The sequence below is a fragment of the Loxodonta africana genome, chromosome 12 (assembly GCF_030014295.1).
Source record: "Loxodonta africana isolate mLoxAfr1 chromosome 12, mLoxAfr1.hap2, whole genome shotgun sequence".
NCBI lineage: Eukaryota > Metazoa > Chordata > Mammalia > Proboscidea > Elephantidae > Loxodonta > Loxodonta africana.
In genome coordinates, this window is record NC_087353.1 from 42,014,053 (window position 1) to 42,038,269 (window position 24,217).

The following is a 24,217-nucleotide window of genomic DNA, read 5'->3' on the forward strand; positions in this document are numbered from 1 at the left end:
GCAGGTGCGAGGGTCTTCGGCACCTGGAAGAGCCCCTCCTTCCCCGGATGGAATTAGCCAGGTTGGGAGGAGAAATTCCATCTCCAGTGGAGGAGGGGGATAAGAGAGGAGGGAACAAAGTGATCCAGATAATTGTTTTAACAATCCTTTACTTGTAAGAGTGCGTCAGCTTTTAAATTCCCTTCCCCATTCACAATCGGACACTGATTCCGTTCACTGTCTCATTCATTCTTCCAATTATTCAGCAAGTATTTATTGAGTGTCCCCTGTGTGTCTGGAGCCCTGGTGGCACAGTGGTTAAGAGCCACGGCTGCTAACCAAAAAAGGTCGGCAGTTCGAAACCACCAACCACTTCTTGGAAGCCCTACGGGGCAGTTCTACTCTGTCCTGTAAGGTCGCCATGAGTCGGAATCCACTCGAGGGTAACGGGTCCTGTGTGTTTGGCGTTATGTTAAGCGCTGGAGCAATTATTACAAGTGCTGGGTTTCTAGGGGGGAAATTGACAATCAAAGACCTATGGTTCTTGTTTTAGCTCTGCCACTTCCTGGGTGGCTTTGGAGAAATTGGTTAACCTACATTTCAGAGTATCAGAAATTGGTTAACCTCCGCCTGTGTGTTAGAGCCTATGGAACTTCTCAGGGCTGTCGTCAGGATTAAATGAGACAAAACTGTGTGAATAAGTGATTATTACTCATTTGCACCAATTTGTTACTTCATTCATTCAATAAACATTTAATCCTTAAATTATTTCCTGCTTTGGCTGAGCATGGATCTGGGGTGAGAAGACCTGGGTGTGAGTTCCGATTTTGCCAGCTGTGTGATCTTAAGCAGCTCACTCAAATTCTCTGAGCCTGTTTCATCATCTGAATACTAAGGGTATCAATATCTACTTCTTAATGTTGATGTAGCCAGTGAGATACTATATGTGAAAAGTGCTTTTTGCTCAGTGTAAATAAATGTTGGTTAATGTTGTATTTAGGGCAGATACCTTGGTTTCTAATTCTCACTGCAGTATTTCTATTTCTGTACGATTTTTCCCCCTTGTAATATCCAGTTCAGTGTCTGCACACCTGGGGCTCTGAGCGTCTGTTGCCTTCCTTTCTGAGAGGAGAGAGTGAAATGGGGCAAGCGGGTCAGGGCATGCCTGTGTGTTGAGCATGTGATCAAGCCGTGGCCCAGGCCTCTGATCTCTGCTGACCCTGGGGACCCTGATCTCTGGCCTCCTGAGGCATCCTGGTACCAGCGCGCTCTTGCCCAGGAATTCTCATTGTCCGGGGCCCGGGCCTGGGTGTGTTATCCTGCACATCGAGGCTCCAGGTCCCTCAGAGAGGGGGGCATTTTGTCTTGAAAGTCAAAAGTAATGAGCCTTGGGTCTTCCTCTTTAGGGGGCCAAAGCAGTGGCTGGGGAGTCAGGGTACATACAAAGAGGAACCCAAGAACTTCCCTAGGGCTGCCAGAGGGCTGAGGGTCTAGTAACCAGGAAAGGGTGCAGGCAGAGGTGCAGGGGGTGGTGCTCACAGAGGGCGGGGTACTTGGTTAATCATCACTGTGGCTCAGGCAAGGCCATGCCAGCTGCAAGCAGAGTTGGCGTGCCCAGAAAGATTTGTGTGACTGAAGAGACAGGCAGGACAGTGTGGCCACATCGTGAAACCATGCCGGGCACAAAAGGGTTTCAACATGTGATTAAGACTCCGGAGCCTGGCAAATGGGAGGTTAGACCCCTTTTTCATGTTAGCTTTTTGCCCTGATTCCTAGAATCATTTTCCATCTGGAATTCCTGCCACCCCTGGGTTTCTGTACCCCCCTCCTTTCTCATCTTCTTTCCACAGTAGCCTGAATATCGAGGGCAAGCTAAATCCTTGGGCGGGGGCGGGGGGTGGTGGGAGTCCAAACACGGTGCCTGTTGCCACTCCCCCTCCAGTTCAGCAGGCACGAGTGAGGCTTTGGTTTCCTACCCCTATCATGACCTCCCCTCCTTCCCTTCTAGTTGTCTGGGTATGAGGCAGCCCTACCAATCACAGAGAAGTCGAACCCACTGACCCAGGACCTGGACAAAGCAGATGCCCAGAAAATAGTTCAACTGCTGGGCCAATGTGATGCTGAGATCTTCCAAGAGGAAGGGCAAACCATGCCCACGTACCAGGTGACCCAGACACCATTCCCCGAATGTTGCAAATAAAGAGGTCAAGCCCAATCCGTGCTCTCTCAGATCATGGCCCCTGATTTTGGAAACCCTGAGAGCCCCAACCCCCCCCAATCCACTGTCCTTCTCTTCTTGACTTCTGACTCCTTCCTCTTCCCTACAGCGACTGTACAGCGAATCAATTCTGACCACCATGGTGCAAGTGGGTGGGAAAGTTCAGGAAGTGCTGAAGGTACTAGCCCTGTATCTGCTTCCTGCCTCAACTTTTCTTCTTCCCTCTACCTTTCTCTTTTCTTAGTCTCTATTTCTCACTTTTGTAAATCTCAGTCCTTCTTTCTCCCTTGTCACTTTATTGATAATAATAAAAAGAATGAGCAAATCTGTCTTAGAAGAAGTGCAACCAGAATGCTCCTTAGAAGCAAGGATGGAGAGACTTCTCTCACGTACTCTGGACATGTTGTCAGGAGGGATCAGTCCCTGGAGAAGACATCATGCTTGGTAAAGTAGAGAGTCAGCGAAAAAGAGGAAGACCCACCACCAGATGGATTCACACAGTGGCTGCAACAATGCGCTCAAGCATAACAATTGTGAGGATGGCGCAGGACCGGGCAGTGTTTTGTTCTGTTGTACATAGGGTCACTATGAGTCGGAACCAACTCCATGGCACCTAACAACAACCACATCTGCATAATGCTTTAGAGTTTACAATTCATTTTCACACCCATGACTGTCACAACAACCTGCGAAAACAAAGACTTTGAATAGCTACAGTAATTTACCCAAATACACCCAGCTAAGAATTGCTGGGTAACGCTGCTTTTATTATTCATTTTTATTTAGGTGACAAAGCTGTTTTCAGTCCTTTCTGGAATAAGCAAGGGTTTGAATAAGTAGATAAGCCACAAATGGAAGTCAGACTGAAGTTTTTTCTCAAGTGTTCTTTTTGCTACCGCACTCTGCTTAGTGCTAACTTTTAGCTGTTCACTTTCACCCTGACGCCTGTTCTGTTACTGAGAAATAAAGAAAGGTGCTTCCCCCAGCCTGAGCCAAGCCCTGGCAACCTTGACATTTTTCCTTCCTCAGGACCCTGAGGGCGGTCTAGTGGTACTGAGCGGAGGGGGCACGTCTGGCCGAATGGCATTCCTCATGTCGGTGAGTTCTCAGACTCCCAGATTTCCTTTCTTCCCATTCTCAGGTGGCCCTCAGGACCATAAAGCTCATCATCACTAAGAGCCTAGGCAGTACCCTCACTAGACCTCTCACCATGGGGTCTCCTTTCTTCTGAGCCCTACCAGTCTATTATCAATGTCTCTACATCCCACTGGATTAATCACCTCAAAAACGGGGGCTGTAAATGTCAGATTCCAAGCAGTGCTGGGTTAAGCGCTGGCCTAAGAGAATTATACAGCCTCAACCATCTAGGAGTTAAAAATCCAGAACAATTTGTTCTTTCACTGTTTTTACCTCTTCACATTCTCTCCTCCCTGCCAGGTGTCCTTTAACCAGTTGATGAAAGGCCTAGGACAGAAACCTCTTTACACCTACCTCATTGCAGGGGGTGACAGGTAAGGCAAGTTGCCCTATAAATATTTTATTTGGCCTGAACAGTTCTTTTTAGAAATTGAATTTGAATGTCTTTGAACAGAGATTGTGTCAAGTTTGCCTTGGCCCCCCACCATTCATTCCTACTGCCTTACACTTGGCCCACTTCATATACTTATGCTGCCTGACTGGCAGCCCTTTTAAGTATTTCGGTTTTTCAGTCCTCCAGAACATGTACACAGTGTCCAGCAAACAGTGAGTGCTCAGTCAACGATAGATATCCCTTCATTCCCTTCTCTCAGTGCAGCCTGTCCTGGTAAACCATAGGCTTCTGCTCTCCATCCAGTGCCACTGACCTTGAGTCTGTTCTCTTAGGTCTGTGGTGGCCTCTAGGGAGGGAACGGAAGACAGTGCCTTGCATGGGATTGAGGAACTGAAGAAGGTCTGTGCTTTCCACTGACTCTCAACCAGAGACTTCTATCTGCTCCTCCATAAGGGGACATGAAAGCCCCAATAGTTCAGCGAAAGTCTGTCCCCTCCCTTGGTCCTGGTCCTGACATCCTCACACAGGTGTGCACCCTAGAGGCCTCCTCAATGGCACTGCCTCACCCGTCCTCCTCTCCTAGGTGGCTGCTGGGAAGAAGAGAGTGATCGTCATTGGCATTTCTGTGGGACTCTCTGTGAGTGTGAAGACAGGTTGAGTGTATTTATTTTATAGGTAGAAAAGGGGTGGGAATGGAATAGCATGGAAGATAGATTGATGGGGTGGGTGCCAGAAAACAGGAAGGGTTTGCACAAGGTATTTTGATTTTAGTCTCACTAATTTGGACCCAGTTGTGTGGATGTGGGAAAACAGGGAAGGGATCCTGTCACAGAATAACCGTGTATCAAGCCATTCAACAGCCAAGATAGATGGATTGGCCAGGGATCAGTAAACTGTGCTGGCAGCCAATCTGACAAGCTACTTGTTTTGCAAATAAAGTTTTATTGGAACATAGGTATGCACATTTACTTGCATATTGTCTATGGCTGCTTTCACTACAATGGCAGGATTGAGCAGTTGCAACAGAAATCATAGAATCCACAAAGCCTAAAATATTTACCCCCTGGCCCTTTACAAAAAAAAAGGTGATCCTTTGTTACTTACAGTGTGATGCCTGCATAAGCAGCATCAGCAACACTGAGACTTGTGAGAATTGCAGAATCTTAGACCCTACACCAGACCTACTGAGTCTGAATCTGCATTCTAGCCAGAGTCCCAGGTAGTTTGTTTGAGAAGCACTGGACTCCGTGACTCCAAGTTTCCTCTCAACTCTGTAGGTGAGACTAAGAGTTCACTGAGAAGAAGGTAGATTGCATCAGTACTAGATACGGAAGGAGGCATACAAGGAGTTCAAGGAGCTTATGATTTAGCTGAGTAGTTTTCAAACTTTACCATGCATATGATTTCCTTGGGGAGCATGTTAAAAATCTAGGTACCTGGGCCCTCTCCTTCAAATTCTGATTCAGCAGATCTTAACTGGACCTAGGAATCTGCATTTATAACAAGCATTCTGGACAACACTCAGAGTAACCTCTTTCATCATCTTATCCTCCCCCTACCACTAGGCTCCCTTCGTGGCAGGCCAAATGGACTACTGCATGGATAACCCTGCTGTCTTCTTGCCAGTCCTGGTGGGTTTCAACCCAGTGAGCATGGCCAGGTGAGCCTGCTGTAATGAAAAGCGGTGACTCATCTGACCACTGGGGGAGGCCAGGAGGAACAGGGTCAAAGTCTATGCAACCACAGAGGAGAGGGCACAGTGGACGTAGTCTTGTTCACCAAATCTGAGAACACTGAAGTAAATATGGGGTACCACTAAACATATGAGATTTTTTGGTTGGTTCTTTCACTTATTCATCCTCTCCTTGTTTCAGAAAGGATTGAAGGCAGTTTACAAAGGATACATAAAATATAGAATAGCATACATTCAAAACAGGGTGCAAAGAGGCAAGGAAAATAAGGGCAGAAGGATAAAATGAGGCCAGGAATAACATACACCATGAAGATCTGTTCTTTCATTTGGCGTGGGCCCCAAGCATCTTTTCAAAGAAGAGTTGTGGGTCCTGAGTAGCCCCCTACCCCTCCGTCCAGCTCCCTTATTTTAGTGCTCATTCTTATTCTTCCAGGTACCCCTAAGTCACCTCTGGCTATTCAAATCCCCTACCCTGTTCCCCTTCCCTAAGGTCCCTGAGCCACCGAATCACCTCCCTCTTACTCTTATTCCCTATTTAAATGGCCATTTTGTCTGATCTCAGAGAAGGTCAGTGTGTTAAACCAATAGTGCTCAGAAGTGGTTCCGTGGATGGGCTGCCTGGGGAGTGTTAAAAGAAATAAGGAAGAAAGTAGATTCCTAGCTCCACATCTAAGAGGTCTGATTTAGTAGATTTGGGGTAGGGCACTGGGATATCTTATTTTTTTAAAGCATCCCTGGTGATTCTGACATACATCGGGGTTTGGGCCACCTGATGAAGCTGAGGGCTTTCTGTCACTGGAGGTATTCCAGTGAAGGCTTGACGATTATTCAAAAACAGTTTTGTATATTTAGTGATGATTTTGGGGGCAAGCTGGGTTCTTTCTGAGCTACTTTTTTTTAACCCCCGATTCTAGGTTTATAGTATAATTCGTACAAGGGTGTAAATGAGTCTAAGATATTCTGAATCCTGATTTTTTTTTTTAATGGAGGATTCTCCATTACCAAAATGGATTTGCTGCAGTGGATGCTAATTTCAGGCACTGTGACTAAGTGAAATGAGGAATTTCAAACAATGTAGGCATGGAGATCTTCCAGTTATTCCTTAAATCAGTGGCTCCCAAACTTGGCTGATCTTCGCAGTCATCTGGGAAGCTTTTTAAAAATATAGATTGTTGGACTCCTCTCCAGAACTACTGAATTTGAATCTCAGGGTGGGGGTGGTACCCAGAAATGGGTAATTAGTAAAACAAACAAACAAACAAAACAAAGCTCCCCAGGTGGATTTGATCAGTGGCCAAGTTTGGGAATCTCGCTTTTAAAGCACACAATATGGACACTGTCTTCTCTTTGTTTATAAAGGGCTTAGGTCTCTAGGGAGTTTCAGAAGTAGTTTGAGGACAAATTACAGCAAACACTTTACATAATGCGTATGAAATATTTGAAACTTGTTTGCCCTATATATAATAAAAAAAAAAAAAATTTTTTTTTTTTTTTTTTTTTTTTTTTTTACAGGTGAAAAAATATTTTTAAAAAAAGGTTAAAAAAGGGATGGGCTTTTGCAGGGATGGAGTGGTAAGGGAAGTTCGGGATGCCATGTACAAGTAGCTCTTTGAGGTAGTGCCACAGTGGGTGGTTCACAAGTCATCTTCTAGCAAGGTATTGAAGGGCAACTACAGAAGATGCTCGCTCTTTGAGATTCCATGTCTTATGCCTATCTTAGTTACCTAGTGCTGCTGTAACAGAAATACCACAGGTGGGTGGCTTTAGAGAACAGATATTTATTTTCTCACAGTTCTGGAGGCTAAAAGTCCAAATCAGGGTCTCAGCTGTGTTGATTCCTTCTGTGGCTTCTCTCCTAGTTTTTGGTGTCTGCCGGCAATCTTTGGTGTCCCTTTGTTTGTAGCCAGGTCCTCCTAGGGTGTCTGTCTCTCACCCTGCCCTCCCCCCCGCCACCCGCCTTGTGTTTCTGTGTCTATTCTGCTCTTTTTATAACTCAGAAGTGATTAGGTTTAGGATACACCCTACTCTGGAAGGACCTCATTAATATAACAGATGAAAACCCCACTGCCAAACAGAATGACATGCACAGGTACAGGAGCCAGGACTTCAATACATATTTGGGAGACACAATTCAATACATAACAGTACCTAGGCAGATAACAAGCCTGTAGCTCTCTTGCCTCATTAATACATTGTTTTGTTTCTGATTAATTCATTCAAGGTACGTTTGCCAGCTGTTAGGTGCTACATTTCCTACTTCACACTTGGCAGCTTGGTTCCCTCGTTAGGGACTGTTACCTCTTCCTCAGGTAGTGAGGGATTCACTACTTGAGGGGGATTTCCAGAATATAATTCCAGGAATGGGAGGGGCTTCTGATGGACTCTAAGGCTGAAAATAAGTTGGCAATTTTGAATTCGGATGACAGACATTCCCCCAGGGGACGGCAGAAGGTGTGGCTAGTGTCGCCCTGGCAGTGGGGCACCTGTGAGGATTGGGACACACAAAAAAATGTGCTGGTCTCAGGCTGGGTTTTAAACTTGAGCGCTTGGCTTTGTTCTGGGCTTAATCTGCTGAATGTTTTGTTAACCCTTCATCTTTGTGGCTCAGGGACAAGTGCTCCTGTGGGCCCTGTAAAGTTATTGACCTCAAACCCCAACCCCAATCTCGTCTTTGATCCTGACCTGCAGCTGAGATCCTTCCTTTAAGATCCTCACAGACAATCACTCACCTCTGTCTCTTTCTGGGCCCCAGAGATGACCCCATTGAAGACTGGAGTTCAACATTTCGCCAAGTAGCAGAGCGAATGAAGAAGCTGCAAGAGAAACAGGAAGCTTTTGTGCTTAATCCTGCAATTGGGGTAGGGTCTCTCTTCCCCTTTTCCCCTCTCTCCCCTACCTTTAGCACCTTGAGATTGCTTGCTACTTCCTTAGGGCCTCTGATTTTAGATTCTGTTATATCTTGTCGAAATTCTGAAGCACTGCATCAGCTAAAATATTGTAAATCAAATTCTATTTTCTCATTTACTTTTTCACCTTAAGATGCTTTACCTTCATAACAACCTGCATCTCAAATCGGTAATCACTAAACCCTTAAATGCTGTAGGACAGTTTCTGTTTAAAAGGGGCTTTTTGCATCCGTGTTTGTAGAAAGTATTGCACAGAACAGTGAATTGCCTTATTTTGTCTTACAATATCTCTGAATTTCAAATATGGGCTTTAAAAAATGGGATTCTGTTTCATTCTTCTGCCCTTTCTAATCCTCTTCCTTAGCCTCCAGTGCTCCATTCCTTTTCTTCTCCTCTGAATTGTGGATGAGTCTCACTAGCGTAATGAACCCTGGTTAAGAGCTTGGCTTGGTCGGCAATGTGAACCCACCCGCGGCTTCGGCGAGAAGAGAACTGGCGATCTGTTACTTAGAGGTTTCAGCCTAGAAAACCCTATGGGGAAGTTCTCTCTGTTATATATGGTTGTTATGCATCGAAATGGACTTGACAGCCCACAACAACAATATAACTCACTAGCAACACCACAATATAACTCAGTAGCATTATCTACCCTTATCTTAGCCAGGGGCCCTAGCCAAATCCCTGCCCATGCTTCCCTGCCAGGGATGGAAACGTCCATGGCACTCTCCTTGATCTTCCTTGTGTGAGCTACCAAAGCAGGAATTCCATATTACACACCGGCTTCCTGTCTTTCCATCGTCAGATGCTCATCTCTCTTTCCTTCTCTCTGCAACTGTTCACTTTTAGTCTCCCTTTCTGAGTCACACCTTTTGTCAGTCTCTCTGTGTGTTACAGTGGCTGTTTCATTTATCTGTGCAGAGAATGTAACGTGTGGTGTTTGGACTGACAAACTACCATAAAAAATGATGGTGGAGAAAGTGGGGAGAAAGTTCTCAGAAAGAAACCCACTCCCTGAAAAACATTGTCCCCAGCTAATAGGAGAGACTCAGTCACTGTGACTTTTTCCCACAGAGGCCTGAATGCACCACAGAAATGACCAGGGGTGGCCCCTTTCCTTACTCTTCTTCTCTCAGCTAAGCTGTCACCCCAGCATTCTTCCTCATATTACACTGGGGACCATAGAGCATGCCCACTGGTCACTAACCAGTGGCCTTTTCATCCTCCTTCCTCTCCTAATCCCTCCCTGGTGTCCTTGCCTTCTCAGCCCGAGGGCCTCAGTGGTTCCTCCCGGATGAAAGGTGGAAGTGCCACCAAGATCCTGCTGGAAACCCTGTTACTGGCAGCCCACAAGACTGTGAACCGGGGCATTGCAGCATCTCAGAGGTATGGAGGTTCTGGACAAAAGCAAGATCAGAGACAGGCAGGGGTTGGAAGGCAAGGGCCACACTGCATCCCATGCAGAGAGAAGGAGGGATAAAGTGGGTTGGGGCATGGCCGGTCCAGAGCTAAAGACGGGGCTGATGGTGGTAAGACAGTCTGTCCACTTCTCCCCTGGGAAAGGAACAGGCAGATGAACAGCACTGTTCCCACCACAGGGCCAGAGTCTGGTTTGTTTCCAGTGGACCTGGATCCCTCAGGTCCCAGACCTAACCCCTGAGCCTGTCTAGGGCATCCAAAGCCAACCTAGTGTCTTAGTTACCTAGTGCTGCTGTAACAGAAATACCACGAGTGGGTGGTTTTAACTCACAGAAAATCATTTTCTCACAGTTTAAAAGGCTAGAAATCTGAATTCAGAGTACTAGATCTAGGGCAAGCTTCCTCCCTCTGTCAGCTCTGGAAGAAGTCCTTGTCTTTTTACCTTCTGTTTCCTGATTCCTTGAAGATCTCCATGTGGCTTGGCATCAATCTTCCCCCATCTTTGCTTCCTAATTTGCTTGTTTAAGCTCTTTTATATCTCGAAAGAGATTGATTTAAGACACCTCCTACACTAATCCTGCCTCATTAACGTAACAAAGACAACCCATTCCCAAATGGGATTACATTAGCATTTACAACACATATTTTGGGGGGATACAATCCATAACACCTAGCTTCTGGGAGTTCTTTGATGTGGGGATGGTCCAGATCTTGCAGGGAGGAGCTCTGGGCCTATTCGCCTCCCCAGGGTCTCTAGCTCTAGTGCTAAATTAGCTTACAGAGTGCCCATTTACCTCAACGCTCAGATTTTGAGATCTGAGATCCCATCTCCCTGGACCCCATCCTCTTCCCAGTGCTCACCTGAGGTCTTTGTCCTTCCCTCTGCTCTTTCATTTTCTGCCCACTGAAGCCCTTTCTGCCCCTCCTGAATGCAGTCTGGCCCCACTCTCAGGGCCTCCACTAGGGACCAATAGAACTTAGTTTTAAAGGAACTGTGCCTCCCTCCCTCCCTCCTTCCTTCCCTCCCTCCCTGAGGGAAGGTACTCAGGTTTTCTGAGGAGGCACTGGGCCCTCCCTGGGAGCTGGTGGCCTTTCTCCCAGATGCCTCCTGGAAATCTTGAGGACATTTGAGCGGGCTCATCAGGTGACCTACAGCCAAAGCCCCAAGATCGCAGCCCTGATGAAGCAAGCCAGCACCAGGTGTGTGGACATGTGTTTGGAGGGGGAACTTCCTGAGAACTGGGGCGATTTTTTGAGACATACCGATGCGCATGGTGTCTTTTGTCTGCATGTTGGAGGGTCCTGGTAGGCTTTTTTTTTTTTTAAATCCCTATGCATCTTTCTCTGATCTCTGACCTGTTTCCTCTGTGATCCTGCTTCTCATGTCCTGACCTCTGACCCATCCTCAGCCTGGAGAAGAAGGGCCGGGTGTGCCTGGTTGGCTGGCAGACCCTCGGCATCATCGCCATCATGGATGGAGTAGAGTGCATCCACACCTTTGGTGCCGGTGGGACCCCAGTCCAGCCTTTATTCCTGATTCCACCTGATCCCAACTGATTGGTTGACTATCCAAAATCTTCCCTTCTCCCAACACATGAGGGTTCCTCTTCAAATGTCCCTCCTCTCCTATCCAAATAAGCATTTCAGTCCAATGCTTATTTGGACCCAAACTCAGTCCTTGATCCCTAGGCTCCCACCCCTGTGCTTACTATGACCTCTTGTATGCATGGCTCCTCATCCCACTCCCCTCTTAAATTCACCGTATCCAGAAAAGCCTAAGTTTTTCTTCCCAGGTCCATTGCACCCCCCAAGCCTAGAAACTTCTTTTCCTCCAAAACCCATCATTCCCTCCCTGTCCTTAAACTTCCCAGATTACCAGGATGTCCGTGGCTTTCTCATTGGTGATCACAGTGAAATGTTTAACCAGAAGGCTGAGCTCATCAACCAGGTTGGAGGGGAATGGGACTTGTGAAGTTGTAAAGGTCACTGATGTGCAGAGGGTGGGAGAAAAGAGGAAGGTGCAGGGAAGTGGAGGAGTGCAATGGGATAGTTTAGAGAAGAGAATATGGGTTAGAGGTCGTGAGGGTTTGGGACAGCACATGGAGGGTGGAGAACACTGGACTCACCTCTAAAACCTGACTCTTGTCCAAGGTTTTTGTACTGACTTGCTGCACCATCTTGAGCAAAATACTTCCCCTCTTTGGACCTCAGTTTTATCATCTATAGATGAGAGGGCTATGTATGAGATGTCCTCTAAGGTCGTCCTCAGTCTGTAAGTCTACACACTAGGGTTTTTCATGGGAAGGACTTTCCATTTTCTTCTGTTTTAGGGTCCCAGGTTCTCCTTCTCCCAGGAGGACTTTCAGACTTCCGTCCTGCCATCCCTCACGGAAAATGACACTGTGATCTTCATTTTCACACTGGATGGTGAGAGGGAAGATGGAAGTGGTGGAGTGAGGGGATGGAGGCAGTAGGAGCTATCATTTTTCTCGGTCTTCGGATAGCTACTCAGAGAGAGGGACATAACCAGTGTCCTGATTGGATTCAAGGGGAACAGGAAGAACAGGTAAACAGCTAGACTTTCAGCTCTCATACCCTCTACTTCTCTCCTAGACAACCTCACAGAGGTACAGACACTGGCAGAGCAGGTAAAAGAGAAGACCACCAACATCCAGGCCTTGGCCCACAGTACTGTGGGGCAGTCCTTGCCGGTGAGGGTCCAACCTTGGGGAGGGGACCCTGGGGTGACAGTTACAGCAAGGCCTTTCTGGAGATGCCTCCCCTGTTCCTCTCTCTTTCTCTTCAGACCCTTCTGAAGAAGCTCTTTCCCTCCATCATTAGCATCACGTGGCCACTGCTCTTCTTTGAATATGAAGGGAACTTCATCCAGGTATTGGGAATGGAAAGGTCATATCTGTAGTCAGGGGCTATGAGGAGGGGGGAGTCGAGAAATTGGGAAACGAAGGCTGGAGGGTGGGCCCCCACAAAGCCAGCTGAGTAAGTTCTACATACACTGGTATGACCTCAACGGATTGATTGATTTACCTTACCTTAGATTACATCCATAGGTATAAGGGGTAGAATTCCACTTCATATTTTAGAGGGACACAATTCAACCCATAACACCGTCAGAGGTTTATAAACCAACAAAGCATGAAACCATTAGTTCCCCATGTCTTCAAAACATTGGGTAACATTGTCCTTTTTAATCTTTGCTAAATAGCAAGGCAAAAAAAACAAACAGAAAAAGGAATTTCAGTGTTGTTTTAATATATATTTCTTTAATTACTATGGAGATTGTCTACTTAAAAGTATATATTGTCCGTTTGATTTTTTGCCTTTCATGTACTGCTTCCTCATGTTTTTTGCTTATTCTTACTTTGGGTATTTACCTTTTTCTTACACTTTCATAAGAGAGGGTATATATGGGAAGGACAGTAGTTTTTTTCTTTCTTTTTTTTATGTCTCACTTCATCACAGCCACAGAGTGACCTTGTCTGTTATTTGATTTTCTGTGAGATTGTTTAGATTCAACAGGAAAACGTCACAGCTTAGATGTAACTATTATGCCAGTTCCTGGATGTCAAGGACTGCTTTTCTCTTTCTTGGTCTTTTGGCAAGGACAGATAAAGTCAGGCCATGATATTCAGATGTTACAGGTTATGTGAATCTAAGCTGTCATTTGATGTGACAATGGCTATGAAGTAGCATTTTAGACTATAGACAGGATACATCAGCGAACTGCAAGTAACAGAAACAAAATATTTATTAGTCCTCTTAACAGTGGTTAAGAGCTCGGCTGCTAATCCGAAGACTGGCAGCTCGAATCTACCAGGCGCTCCTTGGAAACCCTATGGGGCAGTTCTACTCTGTCCTATAGGGTTACTATGAGTTGGAATTGACTCAGTGGCAACAGGTTGTTTTTTTTTTTTTTTGGTGACAGGTGTTAAATCAGGGGGACTTATGTTATAAAACCTAGATGATGAAAACATGTCAAGAACCCAGCTGGGTCTGTTTTAGAGACCCAGGTGACTTTTTTTCTCCCGCCTTTTAGCCTAATTGTAGACTGTTCTATTTGTCCTGTAATATTTGAATAGGTGCAGCAATAAGTATTTACTATAAAACAAACTCTTCTTTGGCTGGCAAAGAGGAAATGAAGAGCTATGTGATTGTCCATGGTAACTCTAGCTAGTGAATTTAGAATACTTTGTTGGGCTTCCAGAGCAGAAGTGTCATTTATGACTCCTGCTAGGGTCAGAGAAAAGTTTTGGACTACCTTTTTCAGGCATGTTACATCTGCTGTGGGAACTGTAGCCTGCACAGTATGCATAAAGAAGGAGGCAGTTATCCTTCCTGGGAGTCCTCCCAAGTAGCTTGTGCTAACCTCATTTTAGAGGTTTATGGGATTATCCCCCCAGGAAAATATGGAGAGGTAGTGTCTTAGTTATCTAGTGCTGCTACAACAGAAATACCACAGGTGGATGGCTTTAACGAAGAGAAATTTGTTCTCCTACAGTCTAGGAGGCTAGAAGTCCAAATTCAGGGCGCCAGCTCCAGGGGAAGGCTTTCTCTCTCTGTTGGTTCTGGGGGAAGGTCCTTGTCATCAATCTCCCCCTGGTCTAGGAGCTTGTCAGTGCAGGGACCTTGGGTCCAAAGGACACGCTCTGTTCCTGCCACTACTTTCTTGGTGGTATGAGGTCCGCCTGTCTCTCTGCCCATGTCTCTCTTTTCTATCTCAAAAGAGATTGACTCAAGATACAACTTAATCTTGAAGATTTAATCCTGCCTCATTAACATAACTGCCTCTAATCCTGCCTCATTAACATCATAGAGATAGGGTTTACAACACATAGGAAAATCACATCAGATGACAAAATGGTGGACAAGAACAGAATACTGGGAATCATGGCCTGGCCAAGTTGAGACACATTTCTGAGGGAACACAATTCAATCCATAACAAGTAGTAGTTTTAAAAACCTGAAAAATCTATCAATTATTCCAAATACACAGGCTAAGTTAGTGGCAGGTAAGTGTAAACCTGATGTCTACGTTAAGTAGTATCCTAGTTGAGTACAGGCCGTATTGAGAGTATAAGTATCATTTAGCGCACCAAGAATGAACTAAACTTTTGTCCCTCGAGGTAGGCATGTTTCTTGAGTGCAGTTAAATAGTTCCTGCAAAGCAGTTGGAGCGTCTTGGAATAGAACAAATATTACTTCCCATTCCCAAGAGCTGTTTATATATTTTTGATGTAGAGAAGTTTTATTTACATTTTTACATAGTCAAACCTATCAATCTTTCTAGTTTTTGTCTTTTATTCAATGCTGGTTATTCTCTTTCTAAATGTATTGAAACTATTGAAATAAGGAGTCATCCACTGAGACTTCTAAATCTCTCATTGTAGAAATATTTGTGATATAAAACCCTCCCACACTTTTATTTTGAAAATTTCAAACCTGCAGAAAAATTGCATGAATAGTACAATGAACACTCATAGGCTTTTCCTAGCTTCTTCAGTCATTGGCATCTGTTTAATCTTCCTCTTTCCTCCTGAATCGTTTGAAAGATAATTGGAGATGTCATGAGACTTCACACTAATTACTTCAGCATGTATCTCCTAAGAACAAGGGCATTTTTCATAACTATGATATAATTATCACACCAGGAAAATGACAATACAGTACTATTATCTCGTATACAGGCCACATTCAAATTTCTTCAATTGTTCTAATATTGTTTTTATTTCCCAGATCCAGGATCCGTTAAGGATCATGCATTGCATTTAATCTAGAATAGTTTCTCAGCTTTTTTTTTTTTTTTTTTTTTAGTCTTTTATGACATTGATATTTTAGAAGTTTAGGCCAGTGGTTTCCCAGAATGTGCCTCATTTTGAGTTTACCTATTTTTTCAGTGTATTCAGATTACATTTTTTGGTAGGAGTGCTGTGAGGTTGTACACTCAGTATATCACATTAGAAAGCACTCATTATCAGTTTGTCCCTTTATTATGTTGATGATGATGCTAAGCATGATTATTGGGTTAGGATGGTGTCCATTAGATTTCTCCACATTCTATTCCTCAGCAATCGTTCACCCAATGGTTTTAGCATCCACTGATGATTCTTGGTTGAATCAATTACTACTATAACCAAAAAAACAACCCCAAAACCAAACCTGTTGCCATCAAGTCAATTCCAACTCATAGCGACCCTATAGGACAGAGCAGAACTGCCCCATAGGGCAATCTATTTACTCAGTTCCTCAGTCCTGCAATACTTATCAAAACAGTTCTGGAATTGCTACCTCAATACCACTGTCATCAACACACTTAGCAAGAAAAATTCAAGGTTTCTTTGCGCTTCTTTTTGTCCTTTAACCATGTCCCATTGAAGGTGTAGAGTCAGAGTTAAGTGGTCAAAAGTCACATTAATTTTTATTATTTTTTAATCTCTGTGGTTATGTTATCAGTGTGATATACAGTTAGGTTTATAAGTACTTTTTTGGTTTTCATTGTAGTGTTTTTTCAGTTTTTAATTTAATTTTGTTTTAAATATGTGAAACATAACACGGTTTATATGTAAACATACAAAAAAATGTTAAAAAGAGACTTTCTATTTCCTTCCCTGTTTCTTCCATACCATTTCCATCCATCCCTGTATGTAACCAACTTCATTAGTTACTGGCTTATTCTCCTGGGTTTTTGTGTGTATGCGCATATAGTGTGTGTATATATATATATATACATGCATGTGTGTGTAAAATTTGCCCTTCTTTCTTATATAAGAGGGAGCATACTATACGCTTTAGTGCCTTAATAAGATATCCTGAAAGTTGCTCCACTTCAGTTTATAGAGCTCGTCCTCATTATTTTTTATATTGTGTGTGTGTACACATTCATGTACAATCATTTACTCAGGCATTCTCCTATGGAGGGCATTTAGGTGGTTTCCTATGTCTTGCTGTTACCAATAATGATACAATCAGTGTTCTTTTTTTTTTTTTTGTAATGTTGGCTGTGTATGTTTTGGGTAAATTCCTAGAACTATTAGAGTTGGGTCAAAGGGTAAATGTTTATGTCATTGTCAGATATTGCAAAATTTCTCTCCATGGAAGCTGTGCCATTTTGCTTCTCATACCGACCGTGTATGAGAACGTCGCTTCCCTATAGCCTCTCTGAAAGTATTGTCAAGCTTGTGAATTTTTGCCAATCTGATACATGAGAAATGCTATTTCTGTGCAGCTCTTGTTTGCATTTCTCTGATTATGGGTGACGTTGAGCATCTTTTCAAATGTTTAAGGGCCTTTAGTTTTTTTTCTTCTCTGTAAACTATGTGTTCATGTATTTGGTTCCTTTTTCTAATGGGTTTTTGGTCTTTTTGATCCCCTGATTTTGAGTTCTTTATAAATTAGAAATATTAGTCCTTTATTTGTGATATATATTGTAATCGTTTTTCAACTGGGTTTTAACCACATAAAAGTATTTGTCTTAGTTTTTCTGAGGTTGAACTTATCAGCCTTTCTTTTATTGCATCTAGATGTCGAGGCACAGAAGGTTTTTCCTCACACCCAGGTTGTAAAAGAATTCCACCCATGTTTTCTTCTAGTATTTATATGGTTTCGTTTTTTTTATATTTAGATATTTGATTAGGAGTTTATTTTGTGTATGGGTTGAGGTATGAATTCAGACCAATGGTCCCAATATAATTTTTTAAGTCCATCTTTTGCTGAGTGATTTGGGATGCTACCTGTATATTAAATACTCAACTGACCATGTGCATTGGTCTATTTCTTGACTTTCTACTCTGTTCCACTGGTCTGCCTATCTAGTGATGTACTGGTACCATGCTGTTTAATTATAAAGGCTTTATGGTATCTTTTAATATCCAATGGGGTTAGACCCCCACTTCATTGCTCTTCTTTTTGAGGATTTTCTTAGCTATACTTGGGGCTTATCTTTCCATATGAACTTTAAAATGAACGTGTCTAGCTCCAAATGATGTAAACTTTAAAATATGTTTGTGTTGATGATACCTCAAAAAACCCAAACCCACTGCCATTGAGTCCAACTCGTAGTGATCCTATAGGACAGAGTAGAACTGCTCCATACAGTTTCCAAGGAGCGCCTGGTGGATTTGAATTGCCGACCTTTTGGTTAGCAGCCATAGCTCTTAACGGCTAGGTCACCAGGGTTTCCGTATTGATGATAGTTAATGAAGTAAATGGCTAATGATGTTACCTGGTTTTAATGGATCTCTCTCCCCCAGGGCAGTCTATCATGTAGTCTATAGCATCAGTACTGCATACTAGCCAGCTGTTCTGATCATCCGATTTCTGTTCCTATACTTAGTGTTCTTGCAATTTGCTTGTTAAATATTTTCAATACACCTCCTGCCAGGGGTTAGTGTGACCAGTTATTACAACAGTTACAGAGTAAAGAGGTAGAAGTAGCAGTAGTTTTTTTCATTGACCTGGCTAGGGTCAAGTAATTAATACCTTCAACACCTTTACTGAACTCCTGTTGCGCTTAAAGTGCTGTAACAGATGTTATAGGTGCCATACAGTGGGCAAGATACCACAGCCGAGAACAAGTGGGATTTACCGTACTCGCTGTACCCTGAAGTTTAGTCACAGTGTTTTAGTTTTCAACATGCTTTCACATATATTATCTCATTCACCCAGGAGATGATTGTGGCAAAATAGGAAATGCTCTCATCATAGAATCAGAAGACCCGGATTTAGACCCTGATTCTGTACCTCTTTACCATATGACTTTAAACCCATTGCCATGGAGTTGATTCTGGCTCATAGCAACCCTATGAGAGAGATTAAAGCTGCGCTACAGGGTTTCCAAGGCTGTAATCTTTATGGAAGCAAACTGCCGTATCTTACTCCTGTGGAGCAACTGGTTAGCAGCCAAGTGCTTAACCACTGTGCCACCAGAGTTTCTTCCATATAAGTTTAGCCAAGTTAATTTCCTTCTAAGCTTTAGTTTCCTCGGATGAAGAAATGCGGGTAGAAAGCCTATCCCACAGGGGTTATTATGAGGATTAAATTGAATTAGTTAATTTTTCAACCAAAATGTATTGATCAACAACCATGTGTCAACCATTGTCAAAAGGACTAGGCCTCTGGGTCAGAATAAGACACAATCTCTGCCTGTGAGTAGACTGTGGTTTAGTGGAAGGAATCTCAGGACTTCCACTCTTACCCTGTCTGGTACCCAGGGATCAAAAGGAAAATTTTGGCAAGAGCAAATTCCTATCATGAAAGGACTCAGAGAAAGCATCTGTCTACCAGGGGTCAAAACCACAAATGTGTGAAACCACCAGATCTGCCTGGTACAGTCCTGGTTTAGGAATACTGTCTCAACATTAAACTCTGTGCTCGTCAAGGAAATTATGTCTGCATTTTGGCGCTAGGTTTTCAGCCCCTAGATTCTGACTATAGGGTCATGTTCACCCTGCTGCTCTTACCTCCTCTACTTTCTGATATTTCCGTATCTGTCCTGTCTAGAAGTTCCAGCATGAGCTAAGCACCAAGTGGGTGCTGAATACAGTGAGTACAGGGGCCCATGTGCTTCTCGGGAAGATCCTACAAAACCACATGCTGGACCTCCGCATTGGCAACTCCAAGCTCTTCTGGCGGGCCCTGGCCATGCTGCAGGTAGGGACAGGGAGGGTCGGGCAGGCTGGGCCTCAAAGCTGAGGCTGCAGTAGGGGGGCATTCTGCAGAGGTATAGGAGATGCATAGAGGTAAGAGCTGTTTTTTCTCTTGTGCCTCTCCTCCCTGTCCTATCAGGCTTGTCCTCCACTCTAAGGAAGTGAGTGTGTGTGTGTGCACATGGATGAGTATTTGGAAACTATTGAAAAGATTCTTTCAGTTACAAGTATGTGACAGAAACCCAGTTCAGACTGGGTTAAGCTAAAGAAGACAAATGATTAGCTCATGTAAATGAAAAGTCCGAGGGCAGCTATGTCCAGATATTCAAATGATGTACTCTGGAACCTTCAGCCCTTAGCTATGCTTTCTAGTTGTGCTCATTCTCAGCCAAGTTTTCTTCATTAGGTGACAAATTGGCCACCAGCCATGCCAGCCGAACATACCTATTTAGTGGAGCTTATCTGTCCTGTGACTCTCTCAGATGCCTGGGGGAGGGTTCTTATTGGTTTAGGTAACGTGCCCACCCCTGAACCAGTCGCTGTTCTTCACAGTAAGGAGGTTCTCTGCCCCGGACTAATTCCGGTGCTCTCCCTTCAAGATGGTGGTGGTTGAAGCAGGAGAGGTGAACCTCAATCAAACTGCATGGCCTGAAAATGGGGGAGCAATAGTTTCCCAGAGGAAAATCAATGAGGAATGAGTGTTGAGCAGATAGCACAACGGATGGCCATTGAAAGTAAGATCGCCAGTAAAAATACAGAACACCCAGTTAAAGCTGAATTTTAGATAAACAAGGAGTAATTTTTTAGTATAAGTTTATCCTATGAAATATTTAGGACAGGCTTATATTACCTTTTTTTTTGTTGTTTATCTGAAGTTCAAATTTACCTGGGTATCCTGTATTTTTATTTGCTAAATCTGGCAACCCTACAGAAAGGAATCAATCAATACACAACTAGTGAGTGCCACCAGCCCCAAAAACAAACCTGTCAAGTGAGTAAACTCAACAATCAACCCTGCCCCAAAACGAAACATTCTTTATACTGTCCTAGGTCCTGGGAGTGGGGTGAATGGGGGGACAAGGATTTGTATAGTCTAATCCTTGCCATCCCAGAGTGGACAATCTAGGAGGAAAGACAAAACCAACACTTGAAACAGAGAACAATTAAGTGTCAAACTGTACAGTCCTTACTAAAATTCAATAGAAGTACAAAGAAGGGAGATTCAGTATGTGCTACAGCAAAAGGGACGGCTTCAGGGAAGTGGCGATGTTTGGGCTCGGCCTGGGGGTCATAGTGGAGGACAAAGGGACATTCCTGATAGGGCGTTAGCCAAGGTCCAGAAGGAAAACTAGGCGTGGCATATGGGGGGGCACGTGTCTGACTAGAGTGAAGAATCCTTTTACAGACTAGTGGGGAACTGTGGGAGCACAGGAACTGGCAAGGCTGGAAGCCAGACAGGAATTTAGACTTGCCAAATGTAGCTAGACCTGTGCTGTCCGAAACAGTGGTCACACCTGAAATGCGGCTACTGCGACTGAGGAACTGGATTTTAATTTTATTTAAAAACTGAAGGAGTGTACAATTTTTTTTTTTCATTAAATCCAATTTTGTTGTTCTGGTAGGACTACATTTCACTTTAGCTTTGCAAATTCAGCGTCTGAACTGTGCCAGATTTCAGACTTAGCACGAAAATGTAAAATACCTCATTAATATTTTAAAATGTTATTTACATGTTGAAATGATATTTTGAATCTATATTAGGTTAAATAAAATATATTTTTAAAATTAATTTCACCTGTTTCTTTTTATTTATTTTATTTTTGCTTTCTATGAGAAAATTTAAAATGATATATGTGGCTCGAATTAAATTCCTATTGGACTGTGCTAAGCAACACAGAGGAAGAGCTAGGTAGTGACGAAATGGAGGCAGTGTTTGCAGATGAACAGGCTTGACAGCAATGTGCATGATGGATTTAGTTAGGGAGGAAGCTAAACCAAAACACCCATTGCCATCGAGTTGGTTCCAACTCATAGCGACCATATAGGTAGTAGAACTGCCCCACAGGATTTCCAAGGATCACCTGGTGGATTCAAACTGCAGACCTTTTGAATAGCAGCTGAGCTCTCAGCCACTGCACCATCAGGGGTCCAGGGAGGAAACTAAACCAAAAAAACCAAACCCAGTGCTGTTGAGTCAATTCCGACTCATGGCGACCTATAGGGAGTAAATTCAGTTTAAGGTTGCCACCCTGTGGTAGGTGAGGCACGGTCAAAATTTGACCAAGTTTTTAACCCAGCCAATCAAGGCCCGCCATCAACTCCTTTAGCTCAATCTTTCTTTACACCTGGGGATTGTGAGTTTGGGATTGCCTATGGAGACAAATTCTCTACAGCCAGACTTCAGGATCCCATTCTCCTGTCTTTCTCCTCCCTTGGTCTGTTCTCAAATTCCCTGGCCTACTAGCCCAACACTGACTGGATCACTTCTTTTACAGCGGTTCTCTGGACAGCCCAAGGCTCGATGCTTCGAGAGTCTCCTCCAAGTGATCCACTTTCCTCAGCCACTGTCGGATGATATTCGGGCTGCACCCATCTCCTCTCACATTCAGGTTGCACATGAGAAAGAACAGGTATCCTGCCTAAATGAATAATTTCTAAGGATCAGCACATAGCTGATTCCAAGAGGTGGAGGTTAAAGATGCCCCAAATGTCTGACTTTTCCAAACTGCTGTACTATTCCATCATCTCTAACACCAACTATTCCCCCTCCTCTCAGTACTCTACCTCTGATCTTTGGGTTCCATAATTCACTGCAACATCCCACAGAACTCATGAACCATACTTAGAGTTAAGTGGTTTATTAGGAAAATAACACATTACAATTCAGGATCAGGAATGCCTCAGGATACTGTTCCTGGGTCAGGACAGCTTTTTGGTCATGTCTACATGCAGGCCTCTCTCTGGCCCTTATCCTCTCGCCCCTCAACCCCTCAGCCCGGGCTCTGCCTTGCTCAAGCAAGTGTTGCAAAGCTCTATAGCTCTGTTGATAAGTGCCCGGAGGCACCCAACTCCACCAGGAAGCCTCCTGCCCAAACGCACTCAGCTCTTTTGCTCTGTGGGTTGGCATGCCCACTGTACCCACCTTGCTCCATGGGCTGGGAAGCCCACTGTGTCATCTTGTGCTGGTCTCCTGGTTTTGCCACCACCATTTCTCTGCTGCTGCTTCTCACTGTCTCACACTATCTCAGATGTTACAGCTGTCTCTCTGTCTCCTGGTTCCAGGAGGTTCTTAGTGGAGGGACCCTGGGTCAAAAGATGTGTTCAGTTACCATCTCTTGTTCTTGGTGGTAGTGAGGTCCCCCCTGCCTTGGAATTGGCTGTCTTAAAGCTTAGCAGGATGGCAAAACTGACCAATACCCTTGTTAGGGTTCCACATAGCTTATTTGCATGGTCCCACCCCCTCAGGGTTCCATGCACCATATTTGCATTGTTAGCAAGCTGTCCAATCCCTTGGTGGGCCACACGCACCTTATTTGCATACTTCTACCCAATCCCCATGTGGGAGTTATAAGACCATGCATGGCTAAAAAGGCCATATTAAGCAATTCACTGTACCACACTGCCCACATCAACAAACACTTATTGAGTACTTCCAATGTACCAAGAACTTTGCTTGGCACTGGGTTTACAAAGCTTAGAGACACTCTGTCCTCTTACAGGGAGTTCCCATTCAGGGGGAGACATGGTTTGACGAGTGAGTAGAGCCACAGAGGTGTGAATAAGAATCTACAGGGGCACAGAGATGGTGTTTTCAGTTCTGTCTGGGGTTAGAGTCAGGGAAGAGAGGGAGAAGAATTCTTTGAGCTGGGTCTTGAAGGATGAATAGGAGTTTTCTGGGGCAGCAGGAAGACTTCTCTGTGCTCTTGACCCACCTCATTACCACGTTTTGGTCTTGATAAACTCCCTCCTATTCTTGTGTTCCACCTGTTAGCTTCTGACTACCACACCGAAAGCTCTTACTTCTCCTGGGATCTTCCTCAGATGAGCTCGCTTTCTGACGCTTTAGTTCACCCTGCCTATTTCCCACAGGTGATCCCCATAGCATTGCTGAGCCTCCTGTTCCGGTGCTCAATCCCTGAGGCTCAGGCACACCTGGCTACAGCTCCCTCCGTCTGCGAGGCTGTCAGGAGTGCCCTCACTGGGCCAGGTCGGAAACGCAGTGCGGACCCCCTTGAGACCCTAGAGCCTGTGCTGCAGTGAACCTTCACTTCTGGGCATGTGGAGAGGGCCTACCCCAGCCCAGCTCATCTCATGGGGGCCTGGGATGCCAGCAGTACACGTGATGGGAGAGAAAGGCCCAGTCTCCAGGGGCATCAGCAGCCCAGGGTGGGGAGGAAGATTCTATCTTGCCCCTGGTCCAGGGGTCTCCACTTTTCCTGGCTTATTCTGATTTCAGAAATAAAATGAAACATCTTGTTTTGGAAAGTTACCTTCCCAAACCGGGGTTAGTAGATCAGAGGTGGGACAGCATGGGATGGCATGGTGTGGTCTCAACGGCAGGTTTTTTTCTTTGCTTCTTACACACTCACCCCACTGACCCAAACCTTCATGCTTGGCTCAACATCTCTATATCCGCCAACTCCAACACACATGCACAGCCCCACACAGACTCACAGTAGCAAGGAGAAATGGGAGTTTAGATAATCATAGAGGGAGAGGGAAGAAGTGTGTCCTCAACATAGAGCTCCCTGAGAAAGGCAACTCTGATTAGGCATGACAGGATCCTTGCCACTAAAACACTACATCTACACATTT

At 44.4% G+C, this 24,217-nt stretch overlaps 1 protein-coding gene across 1 annotated transcript; it reads left to right on the forward strand.

The window, feature by feature from the left end:
* The first annotated feature begins 1,382 nt into the window (after window positions 1-1,382).
* Window positions 1,383-23,682, forward strand: GCKR (glucokinase regulator). Its single transcript, XM_003411946.4, has 19 exons — window positions 1,383-1,712; window positions 1,988-2,143; window positions 2,307-2,375; window positions 3,227-3,295; window positions 3,635-3,708; window positions 4,061-4,127; window positions 4,312-4,365; window positions 5,294-5,388; window positions 8,174-8,279; window positions 9,592-9,710; window positions 10,845-10,943; window positions 11,153-11,250; window positions 11,615-11,691; window positions 12,074-12,170; window positions 12,357-12,454; window positions 12,550-12,633; window positions 19,257-19,406; window positions 21,898-22,032; window positions 23,492-23,682. Exons 1-19 carry the CDS (start codon window positions 1,566-1,568, stop codon window positions 23,660-23,662), a joined length of 1,965 nt encoding a protein of 654 aa, XP_003411994.2. The 5' UTR covers window positions 1,383-1,565; the 3' UTR covers window positions 23,663-23,682.
* Window positions 23,683-24,217: the final 535 nt, after the last annotated feature.

Bases quoted from the DNA above. Each gene is read 5' to 3' on its own strand.
- GCKR (XM_003411946.4), top strand. From the start codon at position 1,566: ATGCCAGCTGCAAGCAGAGTTGGCGTGCCCAGAAAGATTTGTGTGACT. The intron at 1,713-1,987 runs GTTAGACCCCTT...CTTCCCTTCTAG, and splicing joins CGGAGCCTGGCAAATGGGAG to TTGTCTGGGTATGAGGCAGC. The intron at 3,709-4,060 runs GTAAGGCAAGTT...CTGTTCTCTTAG, and splicing joins CTCATTGCAGGGGGTGACAG to GTCTGTGGTGGCCTCTAGGG.